The sequence below is a fragment of the Caretta caretta genome, chromosome 15 (genome assembly GCF_965140235.1).
Source record: "Caretta caretta isolate rCarCar2 chromosome 15, rCarCar1.hap1, whole genome shotgun sequence".
In the NCBI taxonomy this organism is placed as follows: domain Eukaryota; kingdom Metazoa; phylum Chordata; order Testudines; family Cheloniidae; genus Caretta; species Caretta caretta.
The window spans coordinates 13,110,137-13,126,176 of record NC_134220.1 but is presented as its reverse complement, the minus strand read 5'-3'; the positions used below and the strand labels follow the sequence as shown (position 1 = coordinate 13,126,176).

At 44.8% G+C, this 16,040-nt stretch overlaps 2 protein-coding genes across 11 annotated transcripts in view; one reads left to right on the top strand and one right to left on the bottom strand.

Annotated features, from left to right (window-relative positions):
* KLHL22 (kelch like family member 22) overlaps positions 1–8,976 on the bottom strand; it is a 30,681-nt gene extending 21,705 nt beyond the window's left edge. For 3 of the 5 annotated variants that reach the window (XM_048821873.2, XM_048821866.2, XM_048821871.2), the window contains exon 1: positions 1,913–2,011. The gene's annotated coding sequence lies outside the window, so the exon portion shown is untranslated. Of the gene's footprint in view, positions 1–1,408; positions 1,633–1,912; positions 2,012–8,451 lie in introns of those variants that run through there. The other 2 variants (XM_048821867.2, XM_048821868.2) reach the window with 2 other exon arrangements.
* A 34-nt stretch (positions 8,977–9,010) lies between these two features.
* The window catches only part of MED15 (mediator complex subunit 15), a 41,766-nt gene continuing 34,736 nt past the window's right edge, over positions 9,011–16,040 (top strand). For 5 of the 6 annotated variants that reach the window (XM_048821865.2, XM_048821863.2, XM_048821860.2 and 2 more), the window contains exon 1: positions 9,012–9,179. In XM_048821865.2, coding sequence (XP_048677822.1) covers positions 9,112–9,179 — 68 coding nt within the window. In that variant the 5' untranslated portion in view covers positions 9,012–9,111. Of the gene's footprint in view, positions 9,180–16,040 lie in introns of all 6 variants that reach the window. The other variant, XM_048821859.2, reaches the window with a different exon arrangement.

Sequence of the window (16,040 nt, the reverse complement as noted above, 5' to 3'; positions counted from 1 at the left end):
GCAATGGCTTTCAAATTCTGGTCCACTGAATGATATTTTGTTGGTGTGCAGGTAGCTATCTGGTCAAACGTTGCTTGCTCTCCCCTGTGTTTCCAACTGTTAAATCAGATTAAGACAGGTAAAATTACATAAATGCTTTCTCAATATTCCTTTTCCATTTAAGTCATTGCCGTATTTGCCACAAAGATATCATATAATTGTGAATGAGAGAAAGGTGTCCAGGAGACATTTAAGTTGTGGTCCACCCTTAAAAAATTTGAGAACCCATGATCTAATGGTTTAACTGCCATATGTGGATTCACTGGCACTACTGATACCAATTGCATCTGTTATAAAACATTACTTTCCTTCCCAAAGTAATTCCAGGCCCCAAAGATCTATTACAGGCTCTGTACTATCTTTTATGGGTTAGAAGAAAGGAGCTTTCTTGCAACAAAGTACCTACTCTTTCCAATAACAGGGCAGTTCCAGTTTCCTAATATCACTCCCAATGTCCAGTTCCTAATGTCAACCCACAGATTCCTAATTATGAAAAGGGTATTCCAGGTTACACAAGACTGAAAGATAGTTTCCCAGAAATCAATTTGGGTTCCAAACTAATCAGTTCATGTCCATTCTCAGGTCAGGCAAGAAAGACAGGTAAAGTCAACTTCCAGTTTTACTCCCAAACTATCCCTTCTAGTTGCTACAATTATTGCTCACGTGGAACTGAAAACACCATCCCAACAGTCATCCCAATCTCAAGATACACGGTCCAAATAAGGCAGGACAGCATAGTTAGCAACCCTATTCCATGACTGCTTTGTCAGGACTCAGTGATGAAACTATAGTGGCCCTTGGGACCACTGGCTAGGTTAGTTTTGGAGCTAGACACTCAAAATAAGAACAGCATGGGGTCAGCAGTCTGACTAAAGAATCTTCTTTCCATTTAGAACAATGGAATCCAGTCTCTGCTCTACCAATGGAGCACTACAGGTGGGACTAAGATTTGACTTTTCAATGAGATTCCCTGCTATATACCCTGGCTTTGCTTTTCATGACACCTGAAGGACAAGGTTGACCGCTCATTCACCTTTAACCTCTATGCCTTGATCCTATTTGTGGTTGTAACCGTACTTCTAAAGCTGTGGGAACAGCCCTGCAGAAGACATGTTAGTTTCCAGCGGTTAATTAAAAGGGATCTCAGAATCACGAATGTAAATAACAGAAATGGCTGTAAGTGATCGTTTATTTGATCCTTGTTCCCACAGGCAAGACTAGACCGAACCAGTCCTGCTACTGGCTCCCACCAACGCTTTTGAGCGCTACTCGTTCCCTAGAGTCCCGGCTCCAGCGAAATACGCCGCTGTGTTACACGCCGGCCGAACGGGGCTGACACGGAAGGATCGCAAGGACAGCTGCACCCCACCTATTCGTGTGTCTCTCCCTCGCCACAAACACACCAAGATGGCTCTCCGACCGCGGCAGCCCCTTATCCAGCAAAGGATGAGGAGGACAGCGAGGGACGGGACGCGCCAGAAGAAGCGGGCCTAAAATATCCGGGGTGGGGGGATTCCTTGCGCCCTGGGCAGCGCCTCCGTGTAGCCACCGGCACGGGCCAGCTGGCTGGTCAGTCGGTGACTCCGTTGCTGGACAGCGCCGCGGGCCGCACACGGGCACCAAGCCTTACTCGGCGCCGGGGGGCAGCACCCCGTGGCGGGGGCCAGGAGCGCGGGCGCCCGCCCCCGGGGAGGGGTGTCTCCCTATCGGTGGGGGCAGGGCGGCAGCTCAGTGGGGGGGGAGCTAGTTGTCACTGGTTCTCCCCCCCCCACCCCCGGCGGGGGCCTTGGAGCCAGCCCCCCCCGCACCCCGCCTGGAAAATCCGGGGAGGGCAGAGGGCGCCCCACTTGGACACAGCCCTGCAGTAACCTACCGGCAGCGGCGACCCCAGCCTCACGCCTGCACCCCCCGCCCGCCTGCCTGCCTGCCTTCTTCCGGGTTCATCGTCGCACAACCATAGAGTCTGGCCAGAGCGCCCTTCCCACGTGATTGAACAGAGGGCTACGCCCACAAGCCCCCCTTAAAGGGGCCTTCACCAATTTCCTCTCTCAGGCTGGCTGCGCATAGATCTGCCTGCTTGTAGCGCTATCGGGACATCTCTCATGTCTTTCGGATTGGCGTCTGGCACATTTGCCCTGCTTAATGCAGTGACCCGGTTCCATCCAAACATACACTTCATCCTAAGAGTGCTGCCAATGCTAATAGGTCAATGGCCAGCAAGAGAGAGAAATTTGGATGATATCTCCGAAATGAAGCATGATGCAGTGTTAAGTGCACCCACATGCACCATAACCCACTTCTTCCCCCCCCCCCCAAGAGCTTTTATTACCGGTAACTTATTTGTAAACGGAGGCAAAGGGTGCAGTGAGTCACAGAAATCTTTCTACTACAAAACTATCAGTCCCTTGGCTCTGACAAACAATAACTTGCCAGCTGTGTAATGTATTTTATCTTCCTGCTCTATATTTTTCAGTGTATTTCCATTGTAAACATATTAGCATGCTGTTGTCCTCCATCCACAGTTTTCATAGCTTCTCCCTGTGTCCTACAGGTGACCAGGTCCACCACATTTTCACAGATGAACGATATGCGTGGCTGCTTATTTCAGAAAATCCACCACTGTGCACTGATGTGCAATTATTAGAGTGGATTTATTGAGACTGAGGTGATCTACATCTCGAAGGGCTTCTCCATATGGGAGGTTTACTATACACTAATTTTAGTTTGTGCACATTGATTAAAATGACCTTGGTACACACAATGCAATTCTTAAAGCATACTAACATGTCAGTTAATATATATCATATAATTTACTTTGAAAGTTAATTAATTGCATGTTGATTTAGTGTGCACTGTTTGTGTGAACACATTGCTTCATCATGCTAGCTTGGCACAGTACTCAACCTTTCCAGACTACTGTAACCCTTTCAGGAGTCTGATCTGTCTTGTGTACCCCCACGTTTCACCTCACTTAAAAACTACTTGCTTACAAAATCAGACATAAATATACAAAAGTGTCACAGCACACGAGTACTGAAAAATCACTTACTTTCTCATTTTGTCTGTATGAAATTTTAGTTTGTACTGACTTTGCTAGTGCTTTTTATGTAGGCTGTTGTAAAACTTGGCAAATATCTAGATGAGTTGATGTACCCCCTGGAAGAATTCTGTGTATCCTCAAGGATACACATACCCCTGGTTGAGGACCATTGGCTTGGCAGTCATCCAACTTGTATCCCACTGCCAATATTCCCTCTAATTTTTGACAGGCTGTGTGAGCAAAAAATTTCTTCTGTGCAAATTTTTGAAGCAGAGTTCAAATTTGTGCACCATGAGGCAAATGTGCCCAAGCGACTAAAATGTGTATATATTTAAAAAGTTTTAATTTGCAATTTGTGTCGACTTATATGGGTTTTCAGATAGAGACATCATAAGTAAAAAAAGAAAAACAACAGTTTGTGTTTTAAATTTAAAATTTTCCTAAAAAAATATCAATAAATGATTATCAGCCAAGAATAAGATATGTAATTACAAATGCATTTTAATTTCCTTATTGGTCGAAATGTCAAAGACTGCTAAACTAACCTGACTGTTTTTCCCTGCAATCTTTTTCTTTTGCCCGTTCAATATAAACTCTGTCCAGATCTATCAATCCTTCATCCAGATGGTAACTCTTAGTACACATCAGCATGTCCAAATGATCTACTTGTAAATGATTCTGTAGTTTGTTTTTTAGAGTGTTCATTAAGCTAAAGCCACGCTCACACTCTGCACTTGATGCTAGGAATGTTCCTCCTATATCCGTCAACTTTGCAAGATCCTGAAACTGTTCGTTCTGGTAAGCAAATGTCACCATATCTGGGAAACTTAAAACCAATTGGCTTTTGATTCTTTCAGCTACTGCAAACTTGAAGTCATTGTACTGACTGACTATAACAATCTCTTCAGCAAGGAAGTCTTTGTATTTTGAACATAGGGATTTGACAGATGACGCTTTAAGAAATCCAACTTCCAAACATTGTTCCACATTCTTCCTGTTGAAAATTCTCCTGAAGCTCTAGAATCTCGACAATATACACAAACCACTCAGTTGTCCTCATGATATATAAATATTTCACAAAGTTTAACAAGCATTACACTATGTGACTTCGGTGTAACCGTCTCTATAGTCTCATCCAGCCATCCAGATTTAAATGAAGTCGCTGTTCTTTTACGCTTTAGACCTCTAGACAGTGACATTTTAGAATTGATTTTTTAGCAGATTGGTTTATTTAAAATTAACACTTTTATTATATGGCTACTATTTCAATGCGCTTAACAGCATGACTCGACAAAAGGGCAAATGGGAGATCATTCCGATCAGGATACCAGAAGTTTGTGCATAGCTCCAATCACGTCCATGCATCTGTGGCAAAAAAAACGTGGGAAAATGGTAAAACATCACAAATAAATGTATGAAGTCCAATGCCTTTGAAAGATTTCAATCACAAAAACAACACTTACCTTTGTTCATTTCTGGGAAATCTTTGCAGTTCCTTAGCAACTACAGCCAGGCATTTTGACTTATTTGCACGTACTTGAGTTTGTACACAGCCAAATGAATAGACTACAAGGAGATGTGTGGGTCCCGACCGTCCCGACGTGATCAACGTTCCACATTCAAAATGCTGGCAGGGAGGGGTATGATTCATTGCCCTCCTTTCCCTTTCCCCCCCTTGCCAGCTAGTAGAATCTTGCTGTGTTGATAGATGGCAGATGAACAATGTCAAAAGTGGCCTGTAAATAGGCTGACCAGATCGCAAGAGTGAAATATCAGGACAAACCTGGCGAGTGGGGGGATGAGGGGGTAGCAAGAGAGCCACACAGCTCCCCTGCCCTGCACCCCCTGAACCCACTATGCCCAGAGCCTCCCCACAACCCTCCCCCCACATTTCCACCACAAATGCACAGTGCTGTGCACACCACCACCCCTGGCCAGCGACCCCCCGCCCACAGCCCGCCTACAGCTGCCCAGCACCCCACGCAGAACCCCCCACTCGCTAGTTTCCCAATACACACAGATTTCTCCTCCCTCCTTCCCTCCCAGTGCCCTTCCCCACAGTCCCCCCACCACAACTAAACAATGCCCCACGCAGACCTCCACTGCCCAATGCTCTGACACACACAGATCTCCCCCACTGCCCAGCACCCCCCAACAGGCCCCTACTGCCTAGCATCCCAAAACACAGAAACCTCCCACACTGCCCAGCGCCCTCCACATCCTCACAGCCCAGCACTCCAACCCAGACACTCACTCCATCACGCTCTGCCCCCTTCCTTGGCCGCACTCACCAGCCCTGCTGGGAGGTCTCTGGCTCCTAGGGTCAGAGTGGAGAGGTGGGGTGGGTGGTCTCCAGACTCTCCACGAGCTGTGCCTGCCATAAGCGTGAGCTCTGTGGCTCCCATTGGCCGGGAAAAGCGCCAATGGGAGCTGCCGGAGCCGCGGAGCAGGGCTTGCAGGCATCGGCAGCGCGCAGAGACCCTAAGAGCCAGCAGGTCCCTCTGACTCGTAGGGTCGGGTGTGGGGGGGGAGGGGCGGAGGGCTCTCCGCCCACTGTCAGCACCTGCAAGCCTTGCCCCCGCAGCTTTGATTGGGCAGGAGGGAGCCAATGCAGCACACTGAGACCCCCTCCATCTCTGTGCCTAGCCACCGCCCGCACTGCAGGCTCCTGCCAGCGGGCAGGCGCACAGCCAGGAGCTGCCCCAGGAAGCGCCGCCATGTCAGCCCCAGGACTGTAGCAGTGATGGTGACTGGTCCCCGATATCGGGACAAAGGGCGTCCCAACCAATGTGCGGTCGGGACGCGGGATAAATGTGTGCGTGGTGTTTCACCGTGTGCTTGGGGTTTAGGATCTGTGTGAGAGCGCGCACACACGCAGAGCTTAGAGGGAACAGTGCCCACTGCCCACACTGCTTTCCATGACACCAGGATCTATCGACTCTGTCTAGTCTTAATTATTGTAACAATCTCCTGTTTGGCCTCCCATTTCTAGTCTGATCAAAATGCTGCTACTTATGCCTTTTGAACATCTTCATTATCTTCCTTCCTTTTACAGCATCATATCAAGTTAGGCACAACTCCCTTAGTCTCCCGTGAAAACCTCACCCCTTACCTATAATTCTATGGTTCTAAGTTCCTCATAAAAAATCTATACTCATCACACTTTTCAGGATCAGTCCCTTAGTGTGAATGTAAGTAATTGCCACATAATTGAGAGATAAGATAGCTTATTAAGAAAGTAACATCAGTACAATATGAGAGAAACCCCTTACCAAATGAGGGAAATGGCAACTTGTGTATAGGGGTTTATAGTGCTAAGAAACTGGCACTTGGGAACATATAAGCACACAGCCTTGCTCTGCCTGTTCTCTCCCCTTGAGAAACCACAGCTGCTGCTGGACTAGAGCATCCCACCTACATGCCTGAATTGGGCCATTCCAGTGCTGCACTCAGCAGAGAGCGAAGTAATACTCACAGTCTCACAAAGGTGTGCTATCCAGTTTCACCTGTGTGGTTTTTTTGACTGCCTCATCACTTGTATTAATGTTTGTCTCACTGTCTGAAATTTCTGAAGCCCTAGACACTACAGTGACTGGTCCTATCCACAGGTTTCAGAGGAACAGCCGTGTTAGTCTGTATTCGCAAAAAGAAAAGGAGTACTTGTGGCACCTTAGAGACTAACCAATTTATTTGAGCATGAGCTTTCGTGAGCTACAGCTCACTTCATCAAGTGATAAATTGGTTGGTCCTATCCACGTGTCTTACTCCAAAATGTGCTGCTGTTGCTAAGTGAACGACCAGCAAAGTGAGTACAATTTGGTTGACATTTCCCTTACCAAATATGCTCCTAGGTGTGCCATGTCCCACTCTACTGCCTCAGAGATTAATAATACAGTGTCTTATTTGAGTCAGAGAAATCCCACTACCGCTGTACCTCTAACTTGCCTGCCAGGGAATGTATTTTCATTTCCTTTTCCACATCTTTCTGTGTATTATAATTACAAACCTATTAACGAGCTTCTTCCTGCAGCTATAGCTCTGAAAGCTTTGTGTGGCTTCCTTTGTAATATGCAGGTGCCCATACTTGCCACATTATCACAAGTGCAACATGCATGGCTGCTTGTCTCAGAACATTTGTCATTGTAACTTGGTGTCAGTACAGTGAGTCTACTGACACTGTGATGATTACTCCCCACACTTTAAATTGGCTGTAAATGTCATCCTGATTCTGTTTGAGTCAACTGGAACTTGCATAACTAGATTTTTACTATGAAAAGTATGTGGAACTTGAACTATAGAAATACCACTGATTGCTGCTCCATAGGAATGTTTCTTAATTATTAGGTCATCCTTTGGTTCTTTCCTTATACTTTCATTTTCAGTTTTCAATTTAAATGAATTATAGATGTAAAAGTCATATGAAGAAAATAATTTCAATTAACCTGAAGAATTTCCTTCTTTTTAAATCTTTCTGAGGGGCACCTGGTCTGTCTCCATCTAGCCTTAATTTCTGTAACTAGCCTGTCTGGCTTCCATGTCTTTCACCTCTTCCTCCTGTAGTCTGTTAAAAAATGAGGCTGCCCAAAGTAAACTTCCTATCCCATCACTCCATCCGTGTTTCTTGAATCTTTTCATTAGCTACCTGTCTCTTACAGCACCCTATTAATTTTTTTTCCTCATCTACATAAAGTCCTCCATAATCTTGCCCCATGTAGTAGACCTCTGCTCCATTTTGCCTGCTTCTGATGCCTTTACTAGATTTATTACTTTAGTCCTCTGTCTCTTCCCATTCTTAATGATGTGCCTCTTCAGGGTGGCCCCACTGATCTATTTAGCAAGGGGGCAAATATGTAGTGCTGTCTAATGCACAAAGTAAACAAACAAAAAAAGAAGTATGTTCCCCTCAAATCTAGCAGTTATAAGAATCATAAACTCTGGTTCTGCAAGCACTTATACAAATGCTAAATGCATGGAGATGAGTAAGAGGTGATGTTATTTGGAACTAAAGACCTGATCCTGTGCTTAACTTTAAGCACGTGTGTAGTTCTCGTGAATTTGGTGATACTACTCGTGCTTAAGCACAGGGGCCTACAGTAGGTACAAAATTGTCAAACAGAATAGTCTCCCATTGTTATTTTTGTAAATTAAAGCATTAAATTCTGAAGCCATTTAGGAGGGCAGCAGCGAAGGGGCAGGGCATGATAATGCCCTGCGGGGCTTCACTCTGGCTTTTGGGAGAGAAAGCATTTAATAGACGGACTGGAGGCAATGCTGGCTGTAACCAAGGCCTCATCCGTGCAGGCTGCTCTGCCTGGGCAAACCCTTACACCACCTGTGTGACGCCCCGCTGAAGTCAATGGAGCTCTGCATACCTGCAGGACGTGAGCTTCGTGGAGCCGCTTGTAGGGCTAAGGCCCAAGCCTCTCGTTCGCCCTTGAGGGACTGAAGACAAAATAAAATTCTCCTAGGAAACTGAATGCATCCGATGAAGTGAGCTGTAGCTCACGAAAGCTGATGCTCAAATAAATTGGTTAGTCTCTCAGGTGCCGCAAGTCCTCCTGTTCTTTTTTCCTAGGAAACTGTGCGCACCCCTCAGCTGCCCAGGGCCTCGGGTGGGGCTGCAAGCCCCCCGGGGGCTGCCTCACTGCGGGACCAAGGCCGGCCTGGGGCCACGGGCTCTAAGCAGCGTCCCTTCCGGCGGAGTGCTGCTGAGCAGCCGGGACCGTCCTGCCCGGTGCGCGGTTACCTCTGAGCCGGCTCCACACACAGAACTACATCTCCCACCACGCATCGGGGGGCCGCATGTGAATGTGGAAGCAGCGGGACTACGTTTCCCAACATGCATCGGGGGAAGAACTGCTGGCGAGACCGAGGCCAAAGGAGACTTCATTTTCCAGCGCAGTCGCGCGCGCCCCCTGCGCCGGAAGTTGATGTCACTTCCGGGTTAGCCTGTGGCGGATCGTCGTCAGCGGCGGAGGGAACCGCGGCGGCTGGGGTTGGCGGCGGCGGCGGCAGCGGCAGCAAGGGCGGGGATGGACGTGTCTGGGCAGGAGACCGATTGGCGCAGCACGAACTTCCGGCAGAAGCTGGTCAGCCAGATGTGAGTACGGGGCCCCGTGGGGACGCGGGGGCGGAGCAGCCTAGGCCGCAAACGCGCCCTGCTTCGGCTGCCCGCTGCCCGGGCAGGGAGACTGGCTGGCCGGCCACCCGTGACACTCCCCGCCCTGCAGCCGGAGCGTGCGGGGCCCGCTCCCCGTAGTCGCCTGTCTCTGGCGCTGGCAGGCCGCCGCGATGTGTCTCTCTCTCTCTCTCTCTCTCTCTCTCTCCTGCCGTGTTGCACCGCCCCCGTCCTGGTCGGCAGCCGCTTCCTGTGGGGGTGGCCGCAGGGGCGGCCTGCCTCCTTGCCGCCCGCTGGCAGCCTCTAGGGGTGGCGCGCCCCCGCTACCCCACCACTCTCTCTCCCCGCCAGCCCGGTGTGTCTCTGGAGCTGGCTTCCCTGCCCCCGCCTCAGTTATCCGGAGCCAGCCGACCACGCCGCTGCTCTTCTCCCCTGCCAGCGGTCTGTCCGGGGAGGGCGTAGTTCCCCCCCCTTCCTTTCCCCACATCGGAGGAGGCTGGTCACGCTGCTTTTTCCCCTGAGCTCCTTTCCAGCCTCTTCTGTGGGCTCTGCTGATCATCCCGTGCGGCTTCTGACCAACTGGGTAGCCTCTGGGGTTTCAGAACAATGTTAAATAAACCGCAGGCTGTGTGGGCCCTACGCTCTGCTCTGCTGTTTATGGGATGCAAATAATGCCAAACAGGCTTAACGTTTCTTTCAAGATGGTTAGATGTTTCACAGTTTAACCACCTGGCCTCATTCCTATAACCCTTGTTCCCGATCCTATTTTATTTGTTTTGGTCTTCATGGAGGTTCATGTCTGAATTTAGGTTATAAACTATTCAGGGCACGGAGTGGCTTTCTTTGTGCCTGTGAAGTGCCTCGCATGCTTTTTGGGTGCTCAGAGCTAATGTGTTACACTTTTAGTTTGTTCTGTGAAGTCACCTGTCTTACACAAAGACAATCCGCAGGGGCAAGGAAACTTGGAGCTAATGCTCAAACTCTTTTTTTCGGTCCGTGCATGTCAATCTATAGCAGTCTTCTCTCAGTGGTATTTAAAAAATGGATGCTGATGAATACGTTCAAGAGAAACTTAAAATAACAGATTAAGTAAATGTATTAGTCTTGGCAAACAAAATCTTAATTAAAAATAAAATAGTTGTATAACAAGGAATGCCACTTAACTTAAACATTTAAAATTCTGGAAATTGGAAAGTGGATAGTAATAAAAATACCCTCTAAGTTCATAGGCTAGTTTTGTGTTATCATTCTAAGCACTGACAGTTTTCCTCAGGTCCAAAACCTTTTGTGTTCTGCAAGTGATAGTGTTTCCCCTGAACTACATAACACATCTCAGACATAAAAGTAGCCATATATATTATTTTAATTAAAAAAAAATGCTTTTGCTGCTATTGGTAAATCATTATTATAGTGCTTTTATTGAGATTGGGTTCATGTGTCACATCTGAAATTACAGTTTGGTAGTTTGATCTTGTTGCAGTTAGAATAAAATAAGACTTGCCACAACCAGGGGTTATAATAGCCAGAGGTATGCTCGGTGTAATATATAGCAGCAGGGTTGGGAGTTGTTGCCTAGGAATGTTTTGAGGTCTGATCACGCATTGGTTCCTCTTCCTGTGCTTCCGTTTTCACCTTCAGTGACTCATAAGTAACTGAAATGTAAAGGAAATAATTAAAATAATTACTATGTAGATTTCCTTTGGAAAATGTTCTGTAACCATAGAAAGTGTTTAACAAGATCTTGCAAAATAGTCCTGAAAACTCACTAGTCCATGCACAAATCTTCTCGTTCACCTTTACAAGATGATGAAAATTAATGTTACTTGCCATTAACAAATATTCACACTATTAAGAATCATTTAAAATAAATTAAACTTGTATGAAAATATTCAAGTGACCCATCTTTAGACAGAGTCTCTAACCTAACTCTTGGATATGGTATAGCTGCGTAGGTGGTAAATGAGGCAGCTTCTGTTACTGCGACTCAAACATGGATTCACTCTATCAGTCTGAGATAGCCATGAAATGGTGGTATGGGCACAAGCAAAGCATCCATGCTAGTCTTGTTTCAATTATAAATAGCCTTGGATACTAGTGGCCACTAGGCTTTGCTGACTTTTCTGCAAAGCTTTCGGGAATGGATGTGAAGATGTTTCAGTATGTTTGTTCTTTGGAGAGCTCCAAAGGGTAGTAAGAGATGCTTATTCTTCCCTGCAGGGGGTTGTCTTGTGCAGGGTTCCATCTTATTTATGTGCATGTTTCAACTGGTAGGGACAGTAGGGTTGTCAATGATGGATGACGCTTAGACCTTATGATTCTTTTTTATTAAACCTGGATTCTAGGTTCTTGTGATCTCCAACTGTTTGAGACAACTGGGGAAGTATATGGTAGAGAATGGCTTAGGCTCATCCTGGATATGATGGAAGCTGTGCTCTTAGGTACATGAAAATGTTAGAGGAGTGAGTGGGGGCTGAGAATGTCTTCTGTTTGAGGTGTGTATCCCACACTTGTCAGTGTGATTCAGTCTTTAGATTACTGTTGATCCATTGCTGTTCCTGGTCATCAGCCGAGAATACCATGATGTGTCATTTTCCATCTATGGCTGCTCAGGAGGCTGAGACAGTTTCTCTGGTGTGTTTCTTGGTACTTGGATCCATGCCCTTGTAACAAGATTATTGCAGTGTGCTCAATTTGGGACAACCCTTGAAACCTTCAAAGCTTCACATAGAGCAGAATTGAATGGGATGAATGTGAACAGAATAGATAAGGGCTCTGCACAGGTGCCCTGTTTGGTTTAATTATATTCACTATTTCTACACTGTAAATACCTAGTTAGAAAGATGCCTGGTACTCATGGATTGCCTCTTGCTCTGTGTCTTCTCATAGGAGTTCTAATTCGTGGGATCCATTCTCACTGTAGATTCCTATCAGACTTCTATGGCCAGCGACAGGGTGTTCCCAGTAGAGAACTCACATCACTAGGCCCTTTACCCTTCAACAGTTTGCTCCAGTCTCGGGGTACTTAACAAAACTTATTTGCTTGCACTTTGTATTGGTCATTATTAATAATAGCAGCAGGTGATGCTATGGTGGTTGCTAGTAAAGAGTTGTTGAAAGTATATGTTTTATTGATTTAAGGTGCTTATTTTAGTATTATCACATAATATTTTTAAAAGTGCAGATACACAAAAATAATCTTAAATTGTGTACAGAGGGAAGGAAAAGTACTGATCCTTAAACTGTCAGCTGCAAAAACAAACTTATCAATGGGAGCCAGGTAATTGAAAAAGGTAAAATTGTCAGTAGGGAACAAAAAGCAGTAATATTTGCCTGTTAATTCACTAGGGCTTTACCAGTTACACTTACAGGGTGCTCATACCGAAAAGTATCTTTGGGTATATTATATGTTATAGTACATCTAAAATATCTGTTAAGAAAACATTAAGGTTGCAAAATCAAACACTCCAAAGTTAAGAAATGCCAGAATTAAGGGTGACTGTACAACTGGCAGCTAGATTCCACTCTCAGCACATTAAGTGCACCATAGTCCAGGCATATGCTCCAACAAATGATGTAGATGAAGAGGACAAAGAGAGAGTCTATGCAGAATTGAACAACATAATGAAAGAAATACCAAACCACAATCTTGTCTTGGTTATGGGAGATTTTAATGCCCAGATCAGAAATGACTGTTTCCTAACCTCTTCTTTCATCGGCCCACATACAGCTGGAACAGTGACAGACAATGGCACAAGACTTCTTGTTTTTGGCACAAAATTCAATCTTAGCATCTGCAATTCTTTCTTCCAACATAAAAATGTACACAAAAAGACATGGATTTCACTAGATGACCTTACATAAAATGAGATCGACTATATCTGTGTTAGTCAGAGGTGGAAAACATCTGTGTCAGACACGAGTATTCAGAGGAGCCCATATAGGGATCGATCACTACTTGCTGAAAGCAAACATCAAATTGAAGTTTAAAGTGCTCAAAAAGAAAGAAGACTCTGATTATTCAATACACAGAATTGTGTATTGAATACACAATACAAGATTGCAGGATACGAAAAGAGTACCAGATAGAGGTCAAGTACTGGTTTGAGGCCCTTAAAGATCTTGAAGAAAACGAAGTGGAAAAATACTGGAATCTTTCCAAAACTGCTATGCTAGAAGCAGCTGAAAAGATAATTGGTAGAAAGAGAGGAAGCAATAAAGATCAGTGGAAGAAGAAACATGGAAAATTATAGACAAAAGAAAAAAACAAAAGGTTCTAGTACTACAACATGCGACTGAAGAAACAAAACAAATCTACAGAACCTTGACAAAGCAGTAAAGAAACAATGCAAAAAAGATAAGCGGAATTGGATAGAAAATAAGGCTCGTGAAGCTGAAGAAGCAGGGGAAAGAAACGATACAAGAACAGTCTACACGATCCTGAAACAGTTAACAGGATATGGATCAAAATTCACAAGTGTCCCAATGAAAGGGAAATCAGGAGAAATTTTGAAAAAACAGGAGGAACAAGAAAATAAATGGGTGAAACACTTCAAAGAAGTGCTAAACCAACCAGAACCAATTGCAAGAATTTAACAATGATAAATAAACCATTAGACCTAGATATAGACGTATCTGACGTAAAAATCGAAGAAGTAAAAAGAAGCTGAAAAACAACAAGGCACCTGGATTGCACGACATTCATCCTGAGATGCTTAAATATGGAGGCAAAGATGTGGAATCAGTCATCTGTTCTCTGTGCAACAAAATATGGATGCAGGAGAATGTGCCGGAAGAATGGACCCTTGGTATCATCATCAAGTTACCAAAGAAAGGTGATCTAAACAATTGTTCAAATTGGAGGGGAGTATCTGTCACAGGAAAAGTATTAGCAGCAGTCCTCCTGAACAGAATGAAAGGAAAGATGAATACCATCCGACGTGAGCAACAATTTGGATTTAGACAAGGGAGATTGTGTACAGATGCTATTTTCACCCTGAAATGGATTATTGAGAACACAATTGAATTTCAAGGCAGTCTTACCGTCACTTTTGTGGATTTTCAAAAGGCATTTGATAGTGTAAACAGAGAAACAATGTGGAAAATTGTGGAACAATATGGAATTCCAATAAAATTAATCAATATTATGAAGGCATTCTGTGCCAACTCAAAATGCTGCATTAAAATGGAAAAGGGGTTGAGTAAGCCATTCAGCATCAAGACAAGTGTAAGGCAGGGGTGCGTTCTGTCTCCTTTTTTTGTTTATGCCAGTCATCAACTATGGATTAAAACAATGCGACAGTGATACATATGGCCAAAAATGGAACAATTCAAGGCTATTTGGTCTAGACTTTGCAGATGACATAGCTCTTATTAATGAAGATGTCAACAGACTACAAAAATACAAAAACCAAGTGAAAAATAATGGAAAAGAAAGATTTAAGATACAATGCAAAGAAATGTAGAGTCATGTTAATGGGGACTACAGAGGCAGAAATCAAAACTGAAGAAGAGAAACTGGAGAAGGTGGACAATTTTATGTATCTTGGAAGTGCCATCAGCCAAGATGGTGCTTGTTCCGAGACAATAACAATTGGGAAGGCAAACATCTGGCAACTCAAACATCTCCCTCAAGACAAAACTGAATGTGTACAAAGCAATTGTTGTTGCCATCACAACGTATAGTGGTGAGACATGGCAACTTACCAAGATAGATAAGCAAAAGCTGGATGCATTTCATCACAGATGTTTGAGAAGAATATTGGGAATAACGTATAGAGATAGGAAGACGAATGAAGAAGTCAGAAAAATTACTAGACGAGGCACCCTCTCCCAAATCTATAAAAGAAGACATCAGTGGCTGGGACATGTGCTGAGAATGGAAAAAGAACGCTTACCAAATGCTGCCCTTGAATGAAAGCCAGAAAATGCAAGAAGAAAGACAGTGAATAACATGGAAACGACCAGTTCTGAAGGACATCAAGCACCTCAACATGAAATGGGAAGATTTGGAGAGAAGGGCCGTTGACAGGCAAGGATGGCAGTTGTGGGTAGCCCAATGTGCAGCAAAGTATGGGATGGACTCAGGTCTAAGTAAGGTACAGCCTTAATCTGGCCCCTTTGTGCATTATGATACAGACTTTATCCTCTGTCATTCAGCGAACTGGTTAGATGGTGGTCATTGAACAGGTAGGCTATTCAATATTTCTTTTTATCCTCATCATTCATCCCGTGCATGATTTTCACACACTATCCAAACCCAGCTCTGAATACAGAATTAGTGCTGTCATTGTAGTATCTTAAATTCATTAGAATTATCTTTACAACATCTATGTGAGGTGACTTCATCTTATCTCCATTTTAAAGTGTCAGCTAATTTTTGGTGTCAACTTTGAGAGCCAAGAGTCTGATTTTTCAAAGTAGTACTTTATATATTCAGAGCGGAGCTCTCATTGACCTCAGTTGCAGTTGTGAGTCCTCCGTACTTCTGCAAATCAGATCCCTGGTGTCTCAAGATGACTACCTAAAAAACGAACAGACTGTGGCCACCTGTGAACACCTTGGTTTGTGACTTGCAGAGTATCATGTATGAACTCTCTGGCAGAGGCAGGGATAGAATCTAATTCTTCGGGGTAGTATTCAGCTGCCTGACCCATGAGATCATCTTTTCTCTAATGCAGTGTCTCATTCACTACATATCTTCCACTTTCTCAGCAAATGAGTCAAGGGTCCTACAAACAAACAACTCATTTTCTACACAACCTTGATTTAATCCCTGAGTACTGTCCCACCTGTGCACTGAATGAAGCAGGGGTCCTATGGAAAAAATAGTGATTGTGAGAGATG